The sequence below is a fragment of the Coenobita brevimanus genome, chromosome 84 (genome assembly GCF_032717465.1).
Source record: "Coenobita brevimanus isolate Jiangsu-jjx chromosome 84, ASM3271746v2, whole genome shotgun sequence".
Taxonomy (NCBI): domain Eukaryota; kingdom Metazoa; phylum Arthropoda; class Malacostraca; order Decapoda; family Coenobitidae; genus Coenobita; species Coenobita brevimanus.
Window position 1 is genome coordinate 48548340 of NC_137037.1, and position 27891 is coordinate 48576230.

A 27891-nucleotide genomic window follows, 5' to 3' on the forward strand; every position below is an offset into this window, starting at 1 on the left:
AAGTGATAAAGGTGAAGGAAGAAGTAGGCAACACTACTTGATCAAGTGAGTGGATAATGGTTGCCACCACATACCACCATATATATATATATCTATGTATCTATCTGAAAACTTGCAGAAAAATAAAAGGAAGAGGAGCACCAAGCTTTTGTCTGTATTTCAAGACATCTTCCTGCGAGTTTTCACAACGTATTTGTCACCATGTGCTCATGTGATGTTGCTTTCATATATATATATATATATATATATATATATATATATATGTAGGTTTATATCCAAAGGGTGGATGATGATGATTGCACACATAATGCCACTCAGGGATGAGTGAGGCTTGTCACTCTTATCTTACATGTTAGGACCAACTTGCCTAGCCCCGGGCTCCTACACTCATGGGGCGGCATAGGATTCGATGATGGATCTCTCTCTCTGTTTCTGTAGGTTCTGTTTTTACACATCATGTTTGTTTGATTATTGGATACACATCAGTATGAAAATGACACTGCTCTAATAATTTGTTCTAGAGATTTTACAATCCTAGTTCAGCAGAAATTTTTATGTACCTGGCTTTTCACATACACTGTACAGTGCTTTTTAATCTCAACACACACACACACACACACACACACACACACACACACACACACAATTTGTTTTTTGCGTAAGAATTACTGAACTGCAATGATAAGCATACCAGTTGGGCATTTATATATCACCTTTGAATGCTTAACATCCTCTACTACTGTTAATACTTCCATTTCAAGATTTAAACTGTAGTACATAATGTTATACGTTCTCTTACAGCTCATACTTATTTATCACATTAGTATCATTAAAAGACCCTGAGATTACATCCGGGGGGTGAAGGATGTACCCTTGACAGTTTTTTTTTTTTTTTTTTTTTTTTTTTTTTTTTGTAAGTGCAGGAAGGGATGTGGCATAAAAGGAGCTGTGGTGGCTTGGTGGTAACATACTTATCTCATGATGTGTGTGTGCCCCAAGTCTAAGGTTTGAGCCTATGCCATGGATGACATTTAAAGCAGGTGATGGTAGTATGTCCCTTCATATGCTTGCACATGTTCAGACCCCAGTGAGGACATACAAAGACTTTTGACACATAGCCAGTCCAACATTTTTACTTTCATAGGCACTGCTCTTCTTACAGATACCCCTTGCCAGTCGTATTTCACCAGCATGGGGAAATGCTCATTCTGGTCATCATTCTCCCTCCAAGGAGAAAGTCCAGTCCTACAGTGGACTTAGTATGGACTGATACTGATACAGATATAGGTCATATAAACTGCAGGCTGCAGCTTATGTTTGTCTTTTGCTTTACGGTCAGTTTGCAGGATTCACTACTGCCAGTGCAGTGATACTAATTAGTTTATCTTTGTAACATTAGTCAGAAAGGAAGTTGCTTATTATATTTAAAGGGACTATGATGAGGCTGTGTTTTTTGTATTGCTTCATATTTTATGAATAAACAGTGTGACAATATTCTCTTTCTTATTCCTCACGGTACAGCTTACTATAATCAAATCATGAAAAATGTTCAACTTTCACCAAGGGTTAATATGAATGCCAAGAGATTTTCATCATGGGCAGCCCATTGTTACATTATCATTTTTCTCATTTAACTGACAAAACACAGACAGAAATACACGGGCAAAGTTGACAAAAAATCTTGGCTATCTACTTTCATCACACAAGGCATGCAATATACTGGTAGCTTACATATATGAAATATGACACATCAGCATATGACAAAATAATGTACTGTACTTATATATTTCATAACAAACAGCCACTCCCGTATTAACCACTCTGGAGTGTATGACCCTAAGGTAAAGCTATTATTTATATACATAAGCATATGAATTATTTTCTGGTTCTAAAGAAGAAAAAAACAACTATGGAAATACAAATATTTATTAGAAAATTACCTTAACCTCAAAAATATGACTTCCTGAGCATCACACTTTAGTAAAGCATTTTTCTGCAATATTCTGAACTAAAACAGCAGCCATGGTGGAGGAAAGTCTTCATCCAAATATCAGTTTAAACAGAATGATGAAAATATTCAGTGGGATTAGCGGATCTGAAAAGAATAAACCATACTCAGTGGGAGTGCAGTATTATAAACTGACAGGTAGTGTGTATACTATAAACTGACAGCACACTGTTACCCACTAATAGTGTAGTAATGCTGGGTGATAACCATGGAAGTAAAGAATATATTTAGGAAAGGAAAATGATTAAAATATGAACACAGTGGACTTGTAACATGTAACTATTGTGTGATGAGAACTGCATAAGAGTTTATGTTAAGATGTTTAGTCAGCAAACAACTAGCTGCTTACACAGTTCCTTAACCCATTAACTGCGCATGGCAGTTTTTTGGAGGTGTCCGTGGTGCGCAGACATAGGGGTAAAAATGAAATTTCCCAAGGGCCAAATTTTGTCTTAGGAATTGAGAGAACACATTCCAAAGTATATAGTAACAAAATATTAGCTCAAAATTTATCTTGGTAAAGCCATGGATGAACATTGAAGTGTCTGATTCCCTATTGCAACGTACAGTATGGTTTTCATTTTCTTTTTCGGTTTCGGTTTTGAAGGCTCAAACATGCTTGCATGGGTCGGCCTTGGTCACCATAGCACTATATTCAAAATTCACCTGCGCAGCCAGGGCTGTATTGAGCAGTTGCACTCGAAACAGCCCAGGTTGTATAGAGCAGTGGGTAATCATAATTTTCCTCTCTTAAGGTTTAGGGCAAGTGACGAGTGACTACAGCTAAGGATTACGCCAGAAATAAAATGTTTGTCACAGAATAAATTGTTTTAAAAAATGGCTGAACAGTAATGAAACGCTAATGTCACACTGCCTTTACAGATAAAACACATTAATGAATGGCTGAACAGAAACTTACAATATCTACTGCATAAAAGCCATTTTCAGTTTAAAAAAAAAAAAAAAAAAAAAAAAAAAAAAAAAACTGTGCTGATAAAAAAGTTAACACTTTCAAGACAATGATGCAACTTACACTCCTTCTTACTAACTCAGGGCACTTTTATTCAATCTGAGTATCATCTATTAGGCTATAACTGTTCAAGGGTTACTGAAGGATACAATCTCCTTTCTGCAGCTCAAAAATCTCTCCCAGGTCACTGTATTATTAACAAAGGCTCCAACATGATTACATGTGCTGGTCTTGGTCACCTAATTGCAGTTCTCCATGCTGCTAACTCTCTGGTATCCTCTTTTGACTTTCATGAGTTTTAAGCATGGGGTGTCAGAAAACTTACCAAATTAGATGATGGTGAGCTCACAGTTAAGGGACTATTTAGTCCCTTAACTGTGAGCCCATGCTCCATGACCTCATCCCAGGTCTTTTTCAGTCTGCCTCTCGCAATCCTACCCCCAGCGTTCACACTTTTCGGTTCATGCACCCAACTGTCATTCTCCAATCTCTTCACATGCCAAAACCATCTCAATCTACCCCTCCTCATCACACCAATACACCCCAGCCCTATGCTTCCTATCAACTCCCCCTTAGGATTTTGCATTCAAGCATGCATTAAACATCCATCTAATCATTGTCATTTCTGTATGTTTGAGCCTACAAATATCCTCTTCCTTTATTGACCAGGTCTCACTACCATAAAGCATTACACTCCTAGCACATGCTGCATACATGGACCCCTTAGCATAGAGGGAGTTCAGAAGCTATTACCTTTCAAGTTGACAAAGCCATTAATTATGGTATATAACCCACAATATCACAGTACCCAAAACACAAGGTGGAAGAATCACAAAGTAGCACCATCAAAGAAAACTAGTCACTACACAAACAATCATTAAGGAAAAGGAAACTGGCACAAAAGAAGAACTAACTGGAAAGACCCAGGCACATGAAGCAAAACACTGTCGTGAGGTCTGTAGTGGACTGTGAGACCTGGCAAATCAGCTAAATACTTAGGTTTCTTAACGAGGCTTTTCCTCTCTCACTCAATCGGCCTAATTACTGGTAGGTTTATATAATTTTGTTTTCAGTGGTATGTGGGGGCACTCACCATCCACTCACTCAATGTTCTGCTGCTCTTGTGTGGCTGTCCTTTCCTCTCTTCCTGTCTTCTTCCCTTCCTTCTGTCTATGGGTGACTCTACACTAAGAGACAAGGCAAATGATCTCCTGTACACCAGGAAACCATTTACGACACCGGGTGGTAACCATATAACCAAATTATGACGCTTGATGGTAATTAAGGCGCTCCAATCGGACTGAGCCTGGGCAGGTTTATATCCAAGGGGTAGTTGGGATTTACTGCACACGTAATGCCACTCAAGGATGAGTGATGCTGGTCACTCTCATCTTAAATGTCAGGACCAACTTGCCTAGCTCTGAGCTCCTACTCTCCTCACACACAGGATTAGGTGATGGATGGATGGATTATTTTACCCTTAACATTTTCTTTGGACAAAAAACAATACACCCCATTCTCAGCTCTCTGGTTTGTATTCTCACCAGCTAAAGAGGCTTACTAAGACCTCTTCCACAGTGGTTTATTTGGGATACCACACCTTAGAATTCTCATGTACAGTATATTAAAATGTCTTGATTATCTATCTATCTATTGCCAGATGCCTCAATCCTGTTTGGGGTGGCCACAAACAAATCGCCTCCACGTCGGCCTGTCCCCCGCCATTTCACTGCCCTGCTCCCAACTCACACCCTCCTCTCTCATATACCTCTCTCCACCCCATCCCTCCATCTCATCCTCGGCCTCCCCCTCCCTCTTGCCCCTTCCACCTCACTCACACACACTCTATTCATCAGTCTCTCACCCTCCATCCTCTCCACATGGCCAAACCACCTCAGTGTGTTCCTCATAATGCTTCCTATCACATCCACATCCACACCACAACGCTCCTTTATATCCTCATTCGTCAGCCTCTCTCCATGTGACTCCACAGGCTCCTCTTAAATAACTCATTCCACTGCTCTCACTCTTGACTTGTGTCCTCCCAACAACGTCCAAGCTTCACTTCCATACGTTAGAGTTGGTATCACAATACTGTCATGTAGTAACTTTTTCACTTCCATGCTCACTTCCCTGTTTCTTATCACTGCTTTCAAAGAACCAGCAACCTTTCTTCCCTGCTGTACCCTTTCAAGCACTTCACCCTCCAAACCTCCATCCTTACTCATCTCACTACCCAAGTACTTAAACGTACTCACATTTTCCAATTCCTCACCATCCAACCTCGCTGTACATTCACTGACTTCACCTCTCTCAAAGACCATCACTTTACTCTTCCTTACATTCACCTTTAGATTCTGTTTCTTACACACTCTCCCAAACTCGTCCACCAAGCCTTGCAGCTTCCCTTCGTCTTCACTCAACAACACAGTATCATCTGCAAACAACAGTACAGGGAGTTTCCAAACACTATCCTCTCTCACCAGGGCCACTCCAACATCCACTACTCTACCTTGTACCTCTTTTATTACCCCATCCATGTACAGATTGAACAACCATGGTGACACGACACATCCCTGTTTCAACCCAACCTTCAAAGAGAAAAATTCACTTAGTTCACCATCCACACGCACTGCAGCCTTTGCACCATCATATATACTCTTCACAGCATTCAACAACTTCCCATCTACTCCATATATTCTTAATACTTTCCACAATCCTTGTCTATCCACCCTGTCATATGCTTTCTCCAAATCCATGAAAGCCGCATACAACTTCTTTCCCTTCTCTAAACTTTTCCACTAAAGATCTAAGAATGAATATCTGATCTACACAACCTCTTGATTATCACTAAAATGAAATATGGATTTTTGGCCTAGCAAGTGCTTGTTACTTCTGGGTAAACTCTGGATTTCAAGTATTTTACAACCTGAATTTATATTTTTAATCTGTAATGGTTACAGTGAACTGTGTTACCATTTGCTATCCTGCAATCAGCATAAACCACATGACTTTCATCCATCAACAACTGGGTAGAAGTTTTAAAGATCTCATGGTACTGGAGGTTTTTGTATGGAATTTCTGAGCTGGTGGTTGTTGTTGAGTACACCCAACCTGTCTGGGCGAGCAGACCGATCACACACACGCACGCAACCACCCCTGTACAGTTGTCCTGTGCAATGGACTGATGCCCTCTTGTGGCAGACAATGCCTCACCACAGCAAGGTGTGGAGAAGTGTGTTTAGGTTTGGTTCCTGGATAAATGTCACATTTGCATCTCCCCACCCAGTTAGCAGAGGCACCATTGTGGGTTCCACATCATCCCATAATTTGGTCATATGTTCACCACCCTGTATTGTAAATGGTTTCCTGGGCTACAGAAAACCATTAAGCTTGTCACTCAGTGAAAAGTCTGTGAGCTGTTAATATTATGAAAATTGGAACACTGAGTTCAATTTCAACACAAATACCGGTACATATCATCATATACTGTTAATGTAATAAAATTTGGAATTTTGGGCTTGATTTCAGTTAACCCGCCCCATCCCGACCACTTTTCCACCACTGACTCCACCCAATCCTGACCATTTTTGGACATTTTTTTTTTTTTGTTCAAACCTCCGCTTTTGGTGAGAAACATCGAAAATTCATAAAGAAATCGCTCACCTGAGGTTTAAAATACTCGATCCAGGTAGCAGTACCTCCTTACCTTACTGGGTTTTCTAACAGGCTGGCACCAAAGAAAACGAGTTCTATGGGAGGGTAAATATTTCACACCACTCATAAACGGTATGTATTTATTTACTTGGTACGAATTTATATGTAGTACGAGAGTATTTTGGTTTTCAAACAGTAATATAGGCATTATATGCATTGTTTCACTCACTAACTCATCACCATACCTGACCTTTTTTTGCCACATTACCTGATCATCATTTCTGACTGTTTCTTCCTCTAATGCTATGTAAAGTTTGTCCTCCACATTGTCATCGATTGGGGAATCACTCTGGCCCTGAATTTCGTACCGTGGCATGACATGGCTTTACTGGCCAGGTCATTGATAACAGGTGAACTGCTGAGACAATGGGGTGCAGGGGGGGGGGAGATCATGCTGGGTAAGGCATTGTCCCTGCCTGGCATCTTGTAGAGGAAGGTGTCCCGTGTATACGTACCAAAAATCACTTGTGAAAATTGAAAATTGTGCAAATTAGGGACCTTGCAATTGATTCAAGTTTATGTATGTCGACGGGATTGGCAGTGACAAAGCGTGTGGACGTTAATTCATGTCGAGGGACGCCGCGGGTTAATATACACATCATGTACTACATAATATTGTAATCTGATGATCATCAATGGCCTATGCAACAGAAATCTGTCTCTTGGTCTTGACATGCACTCAGAAGTATGCCACGCTTAAGACCTGAAGATGTGGCTTTCTTGTATCATTTTGGGTCCATTATATTAGTTTTGATTTAGCTGTATCAACTTTCTCAAGTCACTTATATCCCATTTCCTCCCAAATACGAAAAATCACTGCTGACCTCAATAATAACAGAAAATAAAAGACCTTGAAGTTTATGTAATACCACATCTGAAAACCTGGGTGCATTTATCCAAAGTAGGAGAGACGAAATGGAATGCTCATGAGATTAAGAGACACTGATTTACATGGATAAAGATATGTTTTCTCCCCTGTTCAGACTCTGGTGTGACTGATATGGAATGTGCAGTTCCAACATCGTCATGTATCTTGAACAAAAAATAAAAAAATAAAAAAATAAAAAAATAAAAAAAAATAAAAAATTGTAACAAACTGGTCAATGGTATTTCAAACTTGTGCTTTTGACTTTAATGTTACAATAACTGTATGAAATGATGAATATGATGATCAAGGAAAAACTTCACCTTACAATGAAAGAACCAAGTTATTTGATACCAGAATTACCAAGTGGAATGCATTATTAGGAGATTTACTGTATTTAAAGTTTTAAGACTGGTGAGAAGTAACCCATGAGTATATATGCTCTATAGCCTCTTATCATTAATTACCCGTACTATTGTACACAAACACTATGGTATAGTAAGCAACAGTCTTTTAGTGGCCAACCTAGGACCAACAACACCCTGTTAAAACAAAAGGACCAACTCCAGACCTAAACATGCTAAGCAGATATCACAGAGGAAATAAAAGTCATGGAGAATATGGAAGGAGCAACAAAGACACTCAAGAAAAAAATATGGAGGCATGAGAAGCAACTGTTGGGAAGTGGTTAGTTGGTTTTGGCACTTGGTTTAGCTTCCAGTCCATATAAAACATCAGCTGCACCAAGGCCTTAAGAGGAGCTGTGACATAACTTTGATATATCACCGGAATCCATGACTGTCACGGAAATGACGGCGGTAGACAGACTAATATAGCTTAGTGAAACAATACGTACAGAAGAAAAATAAAAACTGGTTGTCAACACAAAAGGCAATAAATACAGGCCAAACACAAAATAGTTCCTCCACTACCACCAGAAGAGAACTGCTACAGCTGCATGCAGTATGATATGGTAACTGAACTTTCAGGTGCTGGAGAGGGATGCCTTCATCTGGTGGCACTGATATAACTAGTGTCATGTGCAGAGATTAAGTGGTGCTGTTTCGGACTCTTATTTGTAAGATACCAACCTTACCTAACGTAACCTAATATTTTTTTACATTTGTACCTAATTAGAGGTACTACATTAATATACTTCCCTGTGCCCTAGTGCAGTGTTCAGTAGAACAGCAGATAATGACAGGTGTTCCACCCAGTAAGTTTGGTGCTATAACCTTTATTAATGTAGAAATGTAAAGAAAATAATAAGTTGCATTAGGTTAGGTATGGTTGGTATTCGAATAGTATGGGGTTGAAACAGCACCATGTAATCTCAGCACGGGTGCAATCTCGACATGTGATACCTGCAAGTGATGCTGCCAGGTTGTCCGTCAATCCTCTTCCTATCCTACCAAAACAGGATGGTACACCACAGATGATGGGGGAACTTTTGCCTGCAGTCTGCAGAGTTCATAGTCAGACAAGCCTAAGATTACAACTACTACCACTACTACTAAAACTACTGCCAGTACTACTACAACTACTACCAGTACTATTAATGTTTTAGATTTATAACTTACACTTCATAACTGTCTTGACAGAACGGATGAAATGGAATATCTGTGTCTTGATGCCAGGCTCCTCCCCAAAACCCTGGACATGTGAGCCACCCCAGCCTGGCACTGAAACACACAGTTAGAGTCATAATTTAGGGGACAAGGGAGGCTTCATAGCATCTCTCCCTTAGCAATATAGTTTCCTTTTATTTTCCATTTTAAGCATTAACATTCCCTTGTGTGTTATGTTAGTTTAGTATCAGTGGAATATCACTAAAATACAATGGGATATTTAGGCATCAAGTACAGAACAGACAGCAATTGATGAGGTGCTACATTTTGTGCCTTAACATTCTCTCGTGTTTTATATCAGTTTAGTGTCAACAAGAGTTTGCATCAAAAACATGAAGATAATTGGATGTTCTGTGTAGAATATATTGCATAGGAGAAAGTGTTACAAACGACCACAAGCAATTAGAATATATCCCTGAGTCCCATCAGTAAAGGTGCTCTCCTACTTATTAAGTTAATTGGTTCCATGAGTTGGTTTATGTCATATTGTACCGTAGTCAAAATTCACTACCATCCGAGTCGAAAAAATGTAATCTAAAGTGAACACAAAGACAAAAATTATAACATGGTGGTTATATTAGTTGCTTCAAGTAAATCTAATCATTATTACCAATGTCTTAGAACTTTATCCAGTATTTTGAAGACAGAAAATACAAGTGATGACTGACCTGAAATGAACACTATGGCGTGGAATTTGATTTTTACAATATTTAATTACGTGTCATGTAATATAAGGTAAACGGAAACCCTAGTACTTACATTTTGATAAAAATCGGTCCTCATTTAGCACACAAACTGCATTCAAGCAGAGAACTGTGGCTTCTAACAGGCTGTATATCCCGAACGCCATCGTGGATGTAAACAAATACATTTATCGAAACATTTCAGGTAAATTTAATATCATTTATATATGTCAATGATGTTAAGGGTAAGTAGATAAATAACTTTTGTAAGAAAACAGGTTTAATAGTATGTAAAATATCTAAAATGGATGAAAGAAGCGAAAAACGGCAAAATTGCCAGACTGCCTTGCCTCTGGCGCGAATTTGGTGACTTTTGAATAAAAGCTGCGCCTGCGCTGTTGAATCCTGCGTCTATTTAGTTTGTATCATATAGTCTTAAATATTATAACTATCTCTCTCTCTCTCTCTCTCTCTCTCTCTCTCTCTCTCACACACACACACATGCTGTATTTCTTGCCCTCCACACAAGTGGAATGCACTACCGAATGAAATAATGTGTGCCAAAACATTTAATAAATTTAAGGATATGTATGATAAAATCGGTTTAATACACGGGACAGTACGAGCTTGATCGAGGCGTTGGCAAAATAGTAAATTGCTACATCAGTAAAATTAGCGTACGTGTATGATAGTTATCGTATTTATAACAACACAGGTATGAGGGGGGGGGAAGGGGGAAATCCCGTGAGCGTTTATATTGTCTTATTTTGTGGTCATTATTTTGATGTGATAAGATTTTATTTTTAATTTATTATTTTACCTTTCATTATATGTATTCAGCGGTGTCTTATAACAATATTTGCATGAAATATACAAAATTCTAAGCATTTACGCAAACTTTGTTATAGTCTTGAAATCGAGATTATACGTAACTTTGTCACTTTTTTTTTTTTTTTTCCCTGAACTGAGGTGATCGAGTCAAAGTACAGTATGTGACGCAAGGGAAATGTACCGTAGTGGTGCTATGACGTACTGTGAGGCCCGACAGTAAGCGAAAAAAAGAGAAGTAAGAGTAAAGGCGAGGTCTCTTCTGTTTATTTTTAACTCTGCAAAATTACTTTCAAGATTCAGAACCATTACAGGTAGGTTAGATTAATTTAAGGTTGGTTAGGATTTGTAGGTTTTCTACATTAAAAATCTGGTAATGTTTCGGAATTACACCCAACTAATGGAAGCTCAAATTAATATGCTTACTATTTAATTTATACCGTGACTGCAGTACACATCCATCGCAAGTGTACTTATTACTTACCAGATAAAGAGTTGGGGGAGATTTTCCAGCTTCTAACTCCACCAGTTATCGCATCAGTGGTAGCGTTAGTTTAGGTTAGTTCAGTTCATTTTAACGTAGTTGCAGCAATTGATGGAGACAGGTTCTGGAGAATCTCCTCCCACCTGTTTATTTATGAGTGTGTAACGGTAAAAAGCATTTGCGTTGAATGTTTATAGAATAGAAATTGCTTCGAACTGCTTAAGTAATGAGCATGTCATTTTCAGTGTTCGGTTCTCTGGTGTCAGATTTTATTTGAAGTACAGTAACTAACCAGTTGTAGGAATGCCTTAAGAGATTAAATGAATATCTGATGATGCTGTTATGTCTTCCAGTTTCATGAAGGCTGTCAAACTACAAGAACTGTAAAATAGCATAAAAGTGACATTAGCATATTCAACTTTTTTAATGAAGTAGCTACAGATTGGTTGGGAAATGGTGAATACTGGTATGTCATTGCAGAGAGAGAGTTAAAAGAACAGGCAAATTTTCAGTTTTTGTGGATATTTAACTCATTTTCATTCTTTAATGGAAGGAGTACTGTAAAAGACTAATGTATGTAACAAATAACATCATTTTCTTGCACTGATGAGCATCAGAAACACCTTTGTAGTATTTGTCAGCATGCTTCAAGTGGTGGTGCTTTTGCATGGCAGCACTGATATAACTGGGTGACTCCAATGCCAGGTTATAGTGGACTGCAAGGAGGGGGAGAAACTTTAGCCTGTAGTCTGCTGGCTTGCAACTACTATAATGATGAGTTGAACTGTCAAAACACCCCCAGTACCACCAGTTGATTGTATTTAGCTTCAGAAAGACCTCTTGTAATGTAGGCATTAAGAAAGGTTGTGTTTAACGTCCAGTTTGAAAAGTCTCTTAAGACAAGGAAACTTCTCTGGAAAAAAGCAAGAATAAAAAAATAAATGTAAATTGAAATAAAAAGACTTGTAGCTATCAGTTTCAGTAATGTAGCCTTGACTGCATTATCATTTCAGCAAGATGTCTGTTGTTGGTGACTCAGCTTCCTTGCCTGGCCTGGCCCATGTCTCCCTGGCAGATGCTCTTGTCATGGCCCAGCTTAAGATTAGGTAAACTGTAGTTTTCACCTTAAATTGATCCTGATTTTTTTCATTTTTTAGCTTATGTGGCAGAAAAAGAAGCTGCTGTGGTTCTACATCCTTTCCATAGCATTTCTTTGTTACGAGCATCATATCCTAATGTCAGTGTTTTCATACAACTCAACATGGAAGATAAAGTAATGGAAATTTTAGACTAAGTTAGAGTAAAATGAGCACTATATTTTATCTCAGACAGGGTGTTTGCAGAGTACAGTAATGGCCTTTCCCCATTCTCCTGTCAGCTTTTAACTCTTTTGCCGGCACATTTTTATAATATTGACTTATTTATTTTAGCCATTGTGTAGCTGTGTGGTAGATGGGGGCACCCATCATCCACTTACTCAATGTAGGGATGCTGTATGGTCTCTACACTGAGTGACAAGCCAAATGGTGTCCTGTACCCAGGAAACCATTTACTACACTAGGTGGTAACCATGTAACTGGGGTTTTTGACCAGGTTAAGTGTCCCCCAGATTCCCCAGTCTAAAACCACTTAATCATGGCAAATGTTTTGAAGAGCCTCGGAGGGTCCAATACCTGCCCAGGGCCCCAACTGAATGAACAGATTCGCATGGCCATGTGGAATGTGAGAGGTGTGAATGAGGAGAGCAAGAGGGTGGAAGTGGTGAATATGTTCAAGAGTGTGAGATATGCCATGATGGCATTGTGTGAAACAAAGATGAAAGGGTGTGAAGTAGAGGAGTGGGAGGGTGTGAAATGTGTAAAAGTGGGCATGAATGGACGAGGAAAATGCGAGGAAGAACTTGCTTTGTTCATGAATGAGGTGTGGCAAAGTGGAATGAGAGATTACAAATGTGTTAGCATGAGATGTATGTATGTCAAATTCAAGTTTGAGGTGATAGTGGGAGTGATTGTAGCTTATGCACTGTGTGATGACAGGAGTGAGAGTGAGAAAGACAGGTTTTGGGATGAGCTGGATGAAGCAGTGGGAGAAATGCCCTGGAGCTATGAAGTGATCCTGATGGGCGATATTAATGGAAGAGTAGGCATTGGTTCTGAGGATGACATATTGGGTTGTAGTGAAGTACCAGGAGAAAATGATAATGGGCAACGACTGAAGGATATGTGGCAGGAAAGGAGGTTGTGCATTTGTAACTCGTAATTCAAACACAAAGAAGCACATAAATATACATGGTCTAGAGGGAATGGGGATCTTGTTGAACGGAGCCTGATTGATTACATGCTCATAGAGTGGTTGATGCTGGGAATGGTTGCTGATACAAGGGGCATGCGAGGACGATGTGGAGGTCTGTCAGATCATATGATTGTGGTATACAAGAGCAAGCTGAGAGGAATGAGGTGGACCAGGAGAGAGAGGAGCAGTCAGGGAGAAAGACTGAGAGTCGAGAAGCTGAGGATCAATGAAATGGCAGATGAATACAGGACCAAAGTAGGGGAGGAGTTGGAATCAGTGAATTGTATATGAAATGGATCTGGACAGACAGTGGAATGCATATAGGGATTGCAATGTTAGGAATGCCTAAAGCAATGTGTGGTGTAGCAAAAGTAACAACAAAGAAAAAAGGTATGGCTTGATGGGATGAAGAGGTTAAGAGAGCAGTGGATGAAAAGAGGAAGTGGCTCGAGTGGTTACAGAACAGGAGAACAGGGTTCAGTTGAAATAAGAACTGAATGTATTGAGAGCAAGAAGCTTGTAATTAGATTTGCGAAGAGGAAGAAGAAGGAGGTAAATCATGATCTAGGAACAAAAATGAATGCAAACTACTCTGGAAATAGGAAGTTGTTCTGGAAAGAGGTGTGGAAATGTAGACGTGACAGAGGAGAGAAATGTGAAAGTGTGAAGGATGTAAGTGGTAGATTATTAACCCATGGGGATGCAGTAAGGACCAGATGGAAAGAATATTTGGAAAGCCTGATGAATGGGAATAGAGAGAATGGCTGTAAACATGTTTGGTTTTGGGGGTGTGCGGAGAAGGAATGCAGTGACAGGAAATGTGACACCGCACAGGTGAAGAATGCAGTGAAGTGGCTGAAAAATGGGAAGGCAACTGGGGTTGATGAGGTGTATGCACAGACGATTAAGTGTAGTGGAGAGAGCAGAATGAAGTGCTTGTTGGAGATATGTAAGAAGGCATGGATGAGTGAAACTGTGCCAGCAGAGGGGAAAAAGGCTGTGATTGTACCCCCTGTACAGGAATAAAGGTGAGCAAAGTGAATGCAAGAATTATCGTGGCATAAGTTTATTGAGTGTTGTAGGGAAGGTATATGGAAGAATTATTATTGAGAAAGTAAGAGAGATATCAGAAATCCTGGTAAATGATGAACAGGGTGGCTTTAGGAGTGGCAGAGGATGTGTGGATCAAATATTTGCAGTGAGGCAGATAATGGAGAAGGCTTGTGAGAAGGGCTATTAGGTGTTTATGGCATTTATGGATCTGGAAAAAGCATACAACAAAGTAGACAGACAAGGACCGTGGAAGGTTTCGCTCATGTACAGTGTAGATGGTAAGCTGCTTGGTACTGTCAAGAGTTTTTATGATGGTAGACATGTGTAAGGGTAAATGGCTATCTAAGTGGATGGTTCACGATCAGTTTGGGTGTGTGACAAGGTTGTGTGATGTCCCCATAGTTGTTCAGTATATGTATGGATGGGGTGATGAGAGAAGTAAAAACACGAGTAATGGAGAGAGGGATGGCGTTGGTAATGAATGATGATGGATGGAATATCTCAAATTTGTTGTATGCTGGTGATGCAGTACTACTTGCAAATACCAGACAAGAGCTTAGTAGACTAGTGCAGAGTTTTGCTGACGTCTGTAAGTGTCGTGCCTTGAGATTAAGTGTAGAAAAGAGTAAAATGATGGTTATTGAGAGAGAAGGTGACACCCAGTGTGATGTTACAGTGAATGGAGAGAGACTGGAATTGGTGAGAGAGTTCAAAAACTTGGGTACAGTGATAGAAAAGGGAGGAAAATATGCAAAAGAAGTGGAAAGTAGAGTGACACAAGGTAGGAGGGTAACTGGTGCAATGAAGACCTTGTTAAGAAACAGAGGCTTGAGTGTTGCAGCTACGCTAGGCTTACATGTTGGAGTGTTAGTGCCAACAATATGAATGTGAGACTATGGTGTGGCATGAAAATGAGAAGTCAAGAGTGAGAACAGTGGAGATGGGGCTGCTGAGTAATATATGTGGAGCACAGAGAGTGGATAGGATACAGAATAATGTGATTCATTAAAGATGTGGGGTAAGGAAGTCTGTGGACACCAGAATCGAAGAGAGTGTACTGAGATGGTATGGTCATGTGAAGAGAATGGATAACAATAGAGTGGTGAAGAAGGTATATCTGAGCAAATTTGAAGGAGGGAGGAGGCGAGTTAGGCCAAGGAGAAGGTGGAGGGATACCCGGTACAGTGGATGTGTGTATGAGGAAGAGAGGTATGTAAGTCGGCATTGGAGTGGGCAGACTTGGGCTGTCTGGACGTTGCTACTCCTCACTCTGCCCTAGGGTGGGAAAGGAGGTCCAGATGATGATGATGATGATGATGATGAGCAATTGTTTATCCCTGCTACTTTGAGACAGTTTTATTCAATATAAGAAAGACCTCTCATGCTGAAAGGGTGAATGAAGTCAATATCAAATCCAGTATAGCTAAAAAATTCTTCCCTAAGCTTAATAAATTGTCCGATTACAGGAAGGAATAATAGTAGTAGTAGTTGCTGGATCAGAGTCATCTGAATGTGAACCCAGTGGAGTGCAGGCTGAAGTTATAACAAGTAATGCCTGTACCCTGATGTAATTCTTTGATATAGAACACAGTATTTATTACAAAAAATTCCTGTATTGCACTGTATTGCTATGATGTTACTGATTGCTTAGTGTGAGGAGACTTGGATGAATGGGAGTCATTGAGTATGATGTCATATAAGGGGATGTAATGAAGACTTAATTGTATCATATGCCATTTATACTGTATAGTGCTGTAATGTATATTAGTGTAATGCTACAACTTGACTTCAGCAGCTTGAGCAGTGAGGTTGTACTGGGCAACCTGGATGAGTGGGAGGCAGCGAGTTTGGTATTCCTTAGTCTCCCCCGCCACTACCTCACTTTCCATGGTCACAAACTTTGCCAGTATATTAGGGCTGGACGCATCACGGTTAGTGCCTCATAACACTCACTGCATTGATGATGTGTGATTTATGGTAGAGTTTATTTTTTGCATGATCTGCTATTCATTGTTGTTTGTATTATTATTATTTATTATTAATTATTGTTAATTATTATTGTTATTATTATTATTATTATTATTATTATTATTATTATTATTTTAACTTGACAGCATCTGGATTGACTCTATTGGACATGTTTATGTGAAGCTACAGAATGTGGTGAAAGTTTTTGGCATGTCAGATAGATTCCGGGAGCTTGAATGATCAGTGAATGGAAGCGTGGCCCATTGGATTGGGCAAACTTGGGCTGTCTGGACGTTGCTACTCCTCACCCTGCCCTAGGGTGGGAAAGGAGGTCTGGATGGTGATGATGATAATGTTGATGATGATGATGATGATGAAATTTATTATTATTATGTGAGGGATGAAGAAAGGGAGAAGCAGTGGGTGAGTTAGAGCAGAGGTATGAATCTGTAACCATGAGTGAGTTGATGTCAGATTCTCTAAGGGGTATTACAACACATACAGAACTGTACAGCTATAGTCAGAGACAGTTTTTCCTGATATTTCACCTCTTCTTACATCATTTGCTGGCAATATTTCCATGCTGATCGAGGTACGGTATGTTTCTCTCCTCGTAGATGATTCATATTTATGTGGTGCATGAGGTGAAGGAGGTGCTGTGGAATAGTAGGTGAGCCCAAGTATGGTAACTAGCCATACAATCATTTTAAAGCAGAAACTGAGTCACAAGTGAATAGAGTCCAAGTCCAAGTTGAGATTCTAGCATCGTTACAAATCTTGTTACACAGCAGCCGTGGCTCAGTGGGTTAGAGCGCTCCGCTCTGACCGAAGGGTCGGAGGATCAAATCCACCCAAGGGTCATTGGTAGACATCAGGAAGGGCATCCGGTCATAAACTACTACACGCTCCAAACCAAAGTCCTCTACCCAGGGGCAACGCCTTAGCCCTTATCCAAAAAAGGGGTACCTGGCGTAAAAACTCACTATCTGCAATTTCCACCAACAATTTGGAGCAGGAGGGAAATAGCTAGCTGGTTTAAGCACTTGCATTTAGCTTCCAGTCCATAGTGAACATTAGCTTTATCAGTTTTAGCTTCCAGTCCATGGAGAACATCAGCTTTATGTGGTTTAGCTTCCAGTACATAGAAATCATCAACCATCCTCAATATGGGGATTCCTTTAGAGGAAGCATGGTGTCCTTTGAACTAATTGATTGAGTAATTGACTTGCCCACTTTATGCTGCAGGCTGCGTTGAGTGAGGTGGTGAGTGTGTTGGGCAATGAAGGTGGAGGGAGACTGGCAGCCATGGTGGAGGCACTCTATGTCACCGGCCGACATGACATTCTCCACCACCATTTGGGGGTAGCTGTTGACGCTGCCCTGCGAAAGGTAGCATGCCATCTACACACCTCATTATGTTTCCATCATCTGATTCATACTGCATTTTATCTGTCATTAGACTTATATATACTCTCTTTGTTACCAAGGTCGTTTGTATATTATCATCACCAAACTCATTATAGTATATAGTAGAACCTCTCTGGATATTGCCCTTTCAAGTGGCAAACAGCACCTGAACACCTTTTTCTTATTTTCTTCACCACACACACACACACACATGAATCATATACTTCATTGCCAAGCTCATTTTGTATTATCACTACTAATCTCATGATAATATACTGACTTCATTAATTTAGCAGACTTGAGACTCCAACTGTGCCAGATAACAGGCCTGCCAAATTATCTTACTGTATATGCAGAATCCATCTCCATATAACTAGATACAGCACTGTAATGAGCAAATATCCAGGGTGTATAATCACAAACACTCTTACCTCACTGATTTGTTGTGTCAGTGGTTCCAATGTTATTTCAAAGCAATACATGAAGATTTAATGGCAGATAAGCTATGTGCAAGGATTAACTTTTACCATTATCATGTACTTAATGCTAGTGTCATTTTATCAGTTCTTTTTATCAGTTTTCTTACAACAGTACTCAGATAGGCATAATGTTGTGCATTTTCCTGGAGCAAGCACCACTGTCTCTTATTTTCTTGTCTGCTAGTTCACCAAATGGTATCATTCCAGTTGTACACATCTTCCCTTGCACTGTATTAGTGTTAATTTGCCTTCATCTGACACATATTCCCAACCCCCTTTAGCTCAGTTCATGGCCATTTTTAGTTAGACTGGAGGGCAAACTTTGTTAGGAACCAAGGAAGCTCATTTCTCTCTCATAACTAAGGCTCATCAAATTTCATGCATCCTTGACTTTCAGTGTTTGAGTTCAGGAAGTAACCTAGTTATGTCTAATATAAACTAACACACTGTAGTAGAAAATGGGGCAAGGATAATGATGATAGTTATGCATTAAGTCACCTTGTGTTAGTCAGAATAGCATTAAAACCTCCCTTATATGATATCATCGACACAGCACTACCAGAGCCACAGTAGTCTAGAGCCGGACCGAAGAGCACTGTACTGCGTCTTCTCTGGAATGGCACAGGAGCAGACTGATCAGCTCCTCAGTGACAGGTGTGGTTTTACCCCTCCCCCCTTGTCACTCACTCACTCCCTCACTTTTATTTTTATTCTACACAGCATCTCAGTGAGTTAGTTTTAATTACCTTACATTCCCTCTTGTGTCTTACTTTTCTTCATTCTTTCCTCTTCCTTCTGGCTACGGGTGACTCTACACTGAGTGACAAGCTGAATGGTTTCCTGTACAACGGGAAACCATTTACTAAGCTGAGTGGTAGCCATATAACCAGATTACGGCGCCTGGTGGTTTAGTGAGTAATTAAGGCACTTCAGTCAGATTGAGCTGGTGCAGGTTTATATCCAAGGGATGGTTGGGGTTTATTGTTCATGTAATGCCACTCGGGGATGAGTGAGGCTGGTCACTCTCATCTTAAATGTCAGGACCAACTTGCCTAGCCCGGGGCTCGTACGTTCCTCACGGGGCAACATAGATTTGGATGATGAATGGATGGATGGATCAAATATCCAGCTTTATCTTGTGCCAGTGGTTTGGGACTTACAGAGTAACTTACCATCCACCCATCCATCATCCAGTCTACGTTGCCCCATAAGGAGCGTAGGAGCCTGGGGTTAGGCAAGTTGGTCCTGACATTTAAGATGAGAGTGATCAATAACTTACTCACTTACTTATTCATCTTTTCTGTTTTCTGCTGTTCTTTCATCCTCTCCTCCCCCATTTTAAAAAATTATCTAACTCATGTGCAAAAATGCTTTAATTTAATCACTAACTCATTCATCCCTCTCGTTTCTTCTCTTTCTTTTATGCCACCCTTTCAGCATGCCTGTTTTCTTTTGTCAAACTCATGTATTGACAGTCTGTCACTTAGGCCTACTCTCTCTCTCTCTCTCTCTCTCCCATGCAGTCATTCATCTTTTCTGTACCACTCCATTCACCTTTCCACATTTTCTTCCTTTGCCATACTCATACACTGTAGTTCTCCAACTTATTCACGAAGTTCCTCTCTGTCTCTCTTTGCCTCATAACTATACTCTTTCATTTGAATATTTGTCTCCTTTCTTTTCCCATGTACCACCTATTATATACTTTTTATTTTGTATTTTTTCTTTTCCAGACTGACTCCCTTATGCATCTCTTCTTTTACCTTGCAACACTCATTCCCTTTTTCATTTTTTATTTTCTTTTGGCCAGACTAAGTTTATGGGTTAGCGATGAAGGTCGGCCACTGGAGGAAACCTTTGTGAGGAACCTGACTCCAGCCAATTATACCCAGCTCATGTCTGAGCTGTGTGCCGCCCTCACCCCGTCACACCCTGCCCTTGCCAATTTCCTCACCCCTCACCTTGTTCGTAAGTCACCAACCCCCCTCCCCCACACCCCTCATCCTGCACCCTGCCCTTCACTCTCACCCCATCACACCCCTCATCCTGCACCCTGCCCTTCACTCTCACCCCATCACACCCCTCATCCTGCACCCTGCCCTTCACTCTCACCCCATCACACCCCACTTTTGCTGATTTCCTAACCCCCATACCTTGTTTATAAGTCTGCTGCACCCATACCCTTCATCATTATAGTTTAAACCTATCTCTGCCCCAAGCATCTTACCCCTAATTCCACACACAGCCCCTCACTAATTATTCCATATACTGCCCTTCACCCCTCACCCCATTACACCATTCCCCTGTTGATTTCCTCACCCCATGCAGTGTTGTTAAGTCATCCACGCTCTTCCCCATACCCCTAACCCCACACCCTGCCCCTCACTGTTCCATAGTACCAGTTGCATTGAAAAAGTTGAGCTATTTTTAGCCACATCACGAACAGTATAACTCTGACATACTTTATAAATACTGTATTATCTTCCCAAGGTAGCCCAGATAGCCCCATAGAGCCAGGTCCAGTGGAGCCATCGGGTGAAGTGTCATCGGCTCAGAGGCTGGATGTGTACCCCCTGCCCACATGCTACCCTCATGGCCTCTGTATCATCATCAACGTCAAGACATTCATTGAACCCAGCGCTGCTCATGATCAGGTGAGACCTTCATTGAAATGTAATAAATTGTTAATAATGAGGTGAGGCATTTGCTAAAGAAAAGAACAATAATGGAGTGTAATAGAAGAAGTAAACCCACGGTGAAGCTTTTTTGAGCCCAATGATGTTCATGATTAATTGAGGCACTCATCAAGCATAGAGCAAATAAGGAAATAATAATGAATCAGTAATAGAATGAGTAAGTAATGAATCAGTAACAATGAATAAATAAACTCCTGTTTGTATAGGGCAAAATGGGACTGATGATAAAGATGATGTTGGTATGTACAATATCTTACCAACTTGGTTATTTATACACTTCGTCTTTCTTGTCGCAGATTCCACTGAGCATACGTCACGGATCGGAGGTTGACTGTGAACGGTTGTCAGCCACATTCAAGATGTTTGGATTCCATGTGATGACCTACATTGACCCAGATCGACATAAAGTGGAGTCAGTTTTCAGGAGTCTGAGAGTTGATGCCAGGCTGGCGTTGGTATCCTGTCTAGCTATATGCATCATGACACATGGTGATGAGTATGGTGAGTGAGTTTGCTTTAGGTGGTGTGTGTGTGTGCATGTGTGTGTGTGTGTGTGTGTGTGTGTGTGGTGGGGGGGGGACATCTCATGTTACAACCAGATTTACTGTCAGATGGCAACTTAGTATTCTCCCCACACCACCCCCACCTACATCTCCCCCAGTGTCTGTTTGCCCTCCAACATTATATGACATCAGCGCTAAATTCACTCAATCACTGGTAACACAAAAACCTGTACCAGTGCTTGTTTACTAATTCTTGCAAATACAACTTCCTCTAAAGCCATTCTTATTTACTTTGGTAAATGTTTATGTATGACAAAGCTTTTTGCCATCTTGATAAATGTTGTGTAATAAGTTGCCTTTATTCTAGAAGGGGTGGCCACAAATGAGTCACGTCTAAGTCACCCAATCCTCTGCCATCAGGCTCACCTTTCTCAAACTCACACCTCCTCATTCATATCATTGTTCCATCTCATCTTGAGTCTCCCCTTTTCCCTCTCCCACTCCACCTTACATACACTCTCCTAGTCAGATGTTGAATAGGAGAGGTAAAGGTGCTATATGTATGTGTGCCAGCTTTGTGCTCTATTATACTGTATATTGTTAAACCTCACTCAGTTTCTTTTATTTAGCTACGGCATCTGTGACAGATTATGCTATAAATGATGCTGTTTTTTTTGTGTTGGTAATGATTGGTGATGGATGGAATATCTCAGATTTGTTGTATGCTGATGATGCAGTGTTACCATACTTGCAAATACCAGACAAAAACTTAGGAGACTAGCGCATAGTTTTGTAGATGTCTGTGAGTGTCGTGCCTTGAGGTAAATGTAGAAAAGAGTAAAATGATGATTATTGAGAGAGAAGGTGACTCCCAGTTTGATTTTACAGTGAGTGGAGAGAGACTGGAATTGGTGAGAGAGTTCAAATACCTGGGCAGTGTTAGAAAAGAAAGGAAAATGTGCAAAAGAAGAGGAAAGTAGAGTGGCACAAGAAAGGAATGTAGCTGGTACTATGAAGGCCTTGATAAGAAACAGGCTTGAGTGTTGCAGCTGCACGAGGCTTACATGAAGGAGGTCTAATGCCAGCTTTAACGTACAGATGCGAGACTATGGTGTGGCATGAAAATGAAAAGTAAAGAGTAAGAGCGGTGGAGATGGGACTGCTGAGGAATGTTTGTGGAGTACAGAGAGTGGATAGGATACGGAGTAATGTGATTCATGAAATATGCGGAGTGAGGAAGTCTGTGGACACAAGAATCGAAGAGAGTGTACCGAGATGTTAGGGTCATATGGAGAGAAAGGATGACAATGGAGTGGTGAAAAATGTATATCTGAACAAATTTGAAGGAGAGATGAGGCAAGGTAGGACAAGAAGAAGGTGGAGGGATATGGTGGATGAGTACGGTATGTGAGAAAGAGAGGTATGGAGGTTGGTGAGGCTAAGGGACTGACAAGAGATCGAGCTGTGTGGATGGATTTTGTGCAAAGTGCATGGCCAGGAATTTGGCGTCCCTTTTTAACATGACAGCGTTTGGATTGACTGTGTCGGATACGTTTATGTGAAGCTGCAGAACGTGGTGTAATTTTTTTTGGCCTATCTGATGGAGCCAGGATTTCTAGGGCTTGAATGATGAGCGAATGGAAACATGGCCCATTGAATTGGGCAAAACTCGGCTGTCTGGAAGTTGCTACTCTTCACCCTGCTGTAGGGTGGGAAAGGAGGTCTTCATGATGATTAGGATTCTTTTTGTGTCATTTAGTTCACAAGGCTGCACTCTTCTCTCAGTTAGAAGTTGCTTTCTATTTTATGTGCAATTAAGAAGCAAAAATAAGTGGAAGTTTGAATGAGGAATGCTGTATAATGTTCAATTTTCTTTGTACTTCACATCCTGAGTATGTTTAACTTTTTTTTTTTCACAGACAACTTGTACCTTCATGACCGCACGTGTATTGGCATGACCGATGTGCGTAAATTGTGTTTCAGTTCGGCACTCATCAACAAACCCCGCCTTTTCTTCATCCAGGCCTGTCGTGGTGAACAGGCTCTCAGGCGTATGTAGGCATTGCGTTCATAGTTGTATTCTGCATGGGTCTGGAGATTTCATAACACCTTCCTTAGCAATTATTCTGTGCATTACATGTGAGCATCCTGTTGGATGTTATTGATGCAAATTGTGTTGGTACTATAATGAAATGGATAACACACAGAGGATAAGATAGTGAATTGGTGGGTACTTTTTTTTTTTTTTTTGTTAATGCAAGGAAGAAGGAAGCAAAGGCTATGGGCCTGCTATTATTGTTCCTTCCAAGAGAAAAACAAAATACAAGAGAGAGCCAAATTCACGATCCTATCATTTCGAGATGCCTGGACACACTGCGTAGGAGGTACAACCATGGGAGTGAAATCTGGCTACAGACTTGATAATTAGACACACAATCATCATTCTTCGGCAGGAGTGACTGCACATATAGTCAAAGTCCAAACTGAGACTGTCACATTGTTACCAGTTGTATCACACACCTTAAATTCTTTTTTCCCAACAGGTTCCAGCAACTGTTGGGAAGTAATTAGCTTGTTTTGGCACTTGCTTTAGCTTCCAGCCCATAGAAAACATCAGTTGTACAATGGCCCAAGCCCAATACGGGGATTCCTTAGGAGGATATATGGGATCATTTTTATGTCTATCTATCTATCTATCTATAGCCCGACGCCCTAATCCTGCAAAGGGTGGCCGCAGACAAAACGCCTCCAAGTTGCTCTGTCACCCACCATTTGACTACCCTCCCCCCAACTCACCCCCCTCTCCCTCATATACCTCTCAACTCCATCCCTCCACCTCATCCTCGGTCTACCCCTCCCTCTCCCTCCCTCCACCTCACCTACATACACCCTCTTAGTCAGTCTTTCATTCTCCATTCTCTTCACATGTCCAAAGCACCTCAGTGTATTTGTATATAATGTGCAAAAATATTGCCAAGGAAGAGGTGCTGTGAAGCCTCCCAAAATACAGTTGTTGCATAAAAACTGAGTACTGGAACTGTAAATGAGGGATCCCAAAGAACAGGAAAAGGAATACACTACAGTAGAAGTTAGTTTCACTGGACACTCAGATGAAAGTTTCTACTTTTTGTTTCCTGTTTCCAGAAACTTCAGTTCACTATGCCGCAGCATCTTACACATGCCAATAAAAGTTCAGAAGTTTGTGTTCTGTTGCTAATATAATGCAATACAGCTATACATTGTTGTTTTTAGGTAAGTAAAATGAAGATAAAATATGGAAAATAAGGTGGCTGCAGGGTCATTAAGGATATTTTTTGCATTGTTGATAGTTTGTCTGTACCACTTGCTTCTGAAATGTGATTTCTTGTGTACATAGGTTAATATAAAACTAGCAGCCAAAGGATTAACAGAATATCAAGTTCAGTACATTAAATTTTTATAGTGTTTTAACTGCTTTCTTAATATAGTATGCCCTTTTGCTACCACAGCCATCTTACTTCAGCGAGATGTATGTTCAGTGACCAATGCAGAGAGTGACTGCCTCATCTCAGCTGCCACTGTCCAGGGATACACTGCTGTCAGGAGCCAGACAGAAGGTGCGTGTGTGCATGTGCTGGCATGTGTGTGCTTGTGCATATGTGCCCATACTTGTGTTTACATGTAATTTTTTAACATTCTTGTTACCACCAGATGATGTTATCCTAAGGACAACCTCTTTAAGTGAAGGGGTCAATAGAGACATTTTATCTCTGTCATTTCACTGGATCTGTACTAATGTGAATATAATAATATGACTAATGAAAATATGCATTTAGTGCATAGTGAAGAGGTTAAGCCCCTACGGATGTTTGCAGGATCATGGTATGTGACTGAGATATGTGGAGCACTTCAGGAGTGGGGTCACCGCGCCCCCGTGAGGACAGTACTGCAGCGGGCCCGTGCAGCACTCAGTGCTCGAGTTGGCACTATGGGGGGTGGTTATGTCACGCAGCTCTCTGAGGATAAAGTTACACTTACTAAGTAAGCCACTACCAAGTAATTAATGAGAATTTGTTAATCACTTCATTCTGGTGATTTATTTATTATAATTCGTTAACCAAAAGTTGGCCTAAGTTTTTGTCCTTGTGCAGCTTGTCACATAGCTCAGTTGCAGAAAAAGGCAAAGTTATGGCTCTGATCCATTCCATAGTATTTCTTTGTGACTAGCATTGTGTTTTGGTGCAAGTCAGTTGAAACATTTCAGCATTCAAGACAGAAAGATGCCAAGTTTGTGTTAAGCTCAAATCAAAAGAGTATAGTTTATTCTTGCTACTTCAGAGGAGAGTGTTAGACTCAACAGCTACCCAATAAGTTACAGATTAAGAAGGTTTGATAACCTCACTCAGACAATGTATTTTACTAGGTTATTGTTGCTTCTTCAGAGGATCAGTTTACACTCATCAAATAAGTTAATGAGGATTTTGTAGTCATTTTGCTCAGATGATGTGTTTCATTCCATGGCTGGTGTATTTGTAACACATTTATCAGAGAATAAGGCTACTATCTCACTTTCTAATCCTCCCTTTATCTCATACTCTTCCTCTAATCCTCCCTCAGTCCCACACTTTTCCCCTTATCCTCCCTCAGTCACACACCCTTCCTCTAACCCTCCCTCAGTCCCACACTTTTCCTCTAACCCTCTGTCTGTCTCACTCTTTCTTTAACCCTTCTTGTGAGTCACACAAGCCATCTGTCTTACACTCTTCCTATAACTCTCCCTCTTACACAAACTTCCTTTCAGTCTCCGTCTGTCTCACACTCTTCCTCTGACACTCCATTTGTCACACTGTCTGTCTGTCTCACACTCTCTAATTCTCCCTATCACACACGTTTTCTCTCAGTTTCCATCTATCCAACACTCTTCCACTAACCTTCCGCCCTTTCTCCCCCAGAGACGTACAACTTGTTAGGGCAGAAGAGCCATACTTCTTAGAGGGCATCCTGGACTTGACACAGATGGAGATGCTGGAACGACTTCTGGAGGAGGCATTGGAGGATGCAGAGGAGGAGGCAACAAGGGAGGGGGAGGGGATTCTGTAGTTGGTTTGTTTTTTACCTGATGGTACTGGGCTACTCCCACAGCTTGAGTACTAAGTCATGGTTGCTTGAAATTTAATGAGCATTAATTATACGGTAGGAATGAGCCCCTGTGATTACTGTAGTTCCCTCCCCTTTTCCCTCCACCCTCCTGGCTGTTTGTTGTTACACAAATGAATTGGTAATTCTAGAAATTTAAGATAAAACTTGAGAATACAGGTACAGTCAATGCTCGTACAATGCGGTATCGTATAACACAGATTTGTACTTATGCGGTCAACTACATTATGACCAAAAAATGTATACTGCAGTCGCAAACAGATATACCGCGACGAGTTGTCAGGCACTGGAGCTCAGACAGCCCCCCGAAAGTCATATGTCGTGTGTGATGACGTCAGACGAGCAGTGCACTGTGATTGGTTGCATGACGTCACATCCCTATGTACCCCTATTGGCTGCTGGGGGCATCCTTCATTGTTTTTTGGTGGACAGTGACTACAGAAAACAGGGCCTGGGGGCACTGGGGACAACGAGTGTGGCTGGCAGAGTCAGTCACGTTAGTGACCTAAACTTTTTTTTATTAATGTCTAGGAACCTTTCTAATATATTTTTAAAAACTTCCTGTGTATGAGTACCAGAGTGAATGTCAGTAGGGTTTTTCTTGGTGGATTTGGGTGGGATTTGGGGTGAAAAGGGCAACTTTGTAAATTGTCCAGTCTAGGCGAGCCCTTTATGATGGAAACGTGGAACGTATGACACGGAAAAGTATAGCTTAGCGTGTTGTCAGTCTATGTTGGCCGCGTTATAGGAGGGACGACTGTAGTTGTCATTACAAACCAGGGATTTAACTGAAAACATGTTAGTTTTCAACACACTTGGTACTGTAAATTTAGGTAGTAGTAGCTGTAACCCCAGGTTCATCTGAAATGTGAACAATATGGACTACAGGCTGAGGTTGCCCTTCTGCAGTCCACTGTCCTCCTTTTGGGGGATAGGGAGGGAGTTAAGGGATGTTTGTATAGCTAAGCAGAGGAGTTAATCATTTATGTCGGTGCCACCATTTGAACTGGCACATTAGCTTTATAGCAAGAATAGAATAAAAGTAAAAAAGGTCCTTGGATTGAAGGTACTGTATTGATTTGCCATTCTCACCATCCCTTTCTGCAGCTGCTGGCCTTTTTTTTAGGTCTGGGACAGTATGAAGCCACTGCATGACATACATCACTCTTAGATG

The 27891-nt window shown here is 40.8% G+C and overlaps 2 protein-coding genes across 3 annotated transcripts; one reads left to right on the forward strand and one right to left on the reverse strand.

Moving 5' to 3' along the window:
- Positions 1 to 1905: 1905 nt before the first annotated feature.
- LOC145410045 (immediate early response 3-interacting protein 1) lies at positions 1906 to 10038 on the reverse strand. The gene is made up of 3 exons (XM_080280259.1): positions 9948 to 10038; positions 9141 to 9242; positions 1906 to 2095 (listed from the first exon to the last, which is right to left on the reverse strand). Exons 1-3 carry the CDS (start codon positions 10036 to 10038, stop codon positions 2040 to 2042), a joined length of 249 nt encoding a protein of 82 aa, XP_080136385.1. The 3' UTR covers positions 1906 to 2039.
- Positions 10039 to 12200: 2162 nt separating this feature from the next.
- LOC145410234 (uncharacterized) lies at positions 12201 to 26925 on the forward strand. 2 transcript variants are annotated; one of them, XM_080280454.1, is made up of 11 exons: positions 12201 to 12289; positions 16324 to 16459; positions 17742 to 17885; positions 18936 to 19036; positions 20193 to 20350; positions 20873 to 21036; positions 21375 to 21579; positions 23501 to 23632; positions 25070 to 25177; positions 25436 to 25601; positions 26513 to 26925. In XM_080280454.1, exons 1-11 carry the CDS (start codon positions 12201 to 12203, stop codon positions 26658 to 26660), a joined length of 1551 nt encoding a protein of 516 aa, XP_080136580.1. In that variant the 3' UTR covers positions 26661 to 26925. The 2 variants fall into 2 exon arrangements, with proteins under 2 accessions (XP_080136580.1, XP_080136581.1); XM_080280455.1 differs by lacking the exon at positions 23501 to 23632.
- Positions 26926 to 27891: the final 966 nt, after the last annotated feature.

What these genes read in the sequence shown, in the direction of transcription:
- LOC145410234 (XM_080280454.1), top strand. Translation starts at nt 12,201, where the DNA reads ATGTCTGTTGTTGGTGACTCAGCTTCCTTGCCTGGCCTGGCCCATGTC. An exon ending in TTAGGGCTGGACGCATCACG is followed by an intron (nt 16,460 to 17,741) that starts GTTAGTGCCTCA and finishes TTTATGCTGCAG; the next exon opens with GCTGCGTTGAGTGAGGTGGT. An exon ending in GATCAGCTCCTCAGTGACAG is followed by an intron (nt 19,037 to 20,192) that starts GTGTGGTTTTAC and finishes TCTTTTGGCCAG; the next exon opens with ACTAAGTTTATGGGTTAGCG.
- LOC145410045 (XM_080280259.1), bottom strand. Translation starts at nt 10,038, where the DNA reads ATGGCGTTCGGGATATACAGCCTGTTAGAAGCCACAGTTCTCTGCTTG. An exon ending in GGACCGATTTTTATCAAAAT is followed by an intron (nt 9,243 to 9,947) that starts GTAAGTACTAGG and finishes TGTGTGTTTCAG; the next exon opens with TGCCAGGCTGGGGTGGCTCA. An exon ending in TGTCAAGACAGTTATGAAGT is followed by an intron (nt 2,096 to 9,140) that starts GTAAGTTATAAA and finishes TATTCTTTTCAG; the next exon opens with ATCCGCTAATCCCACTGAAT.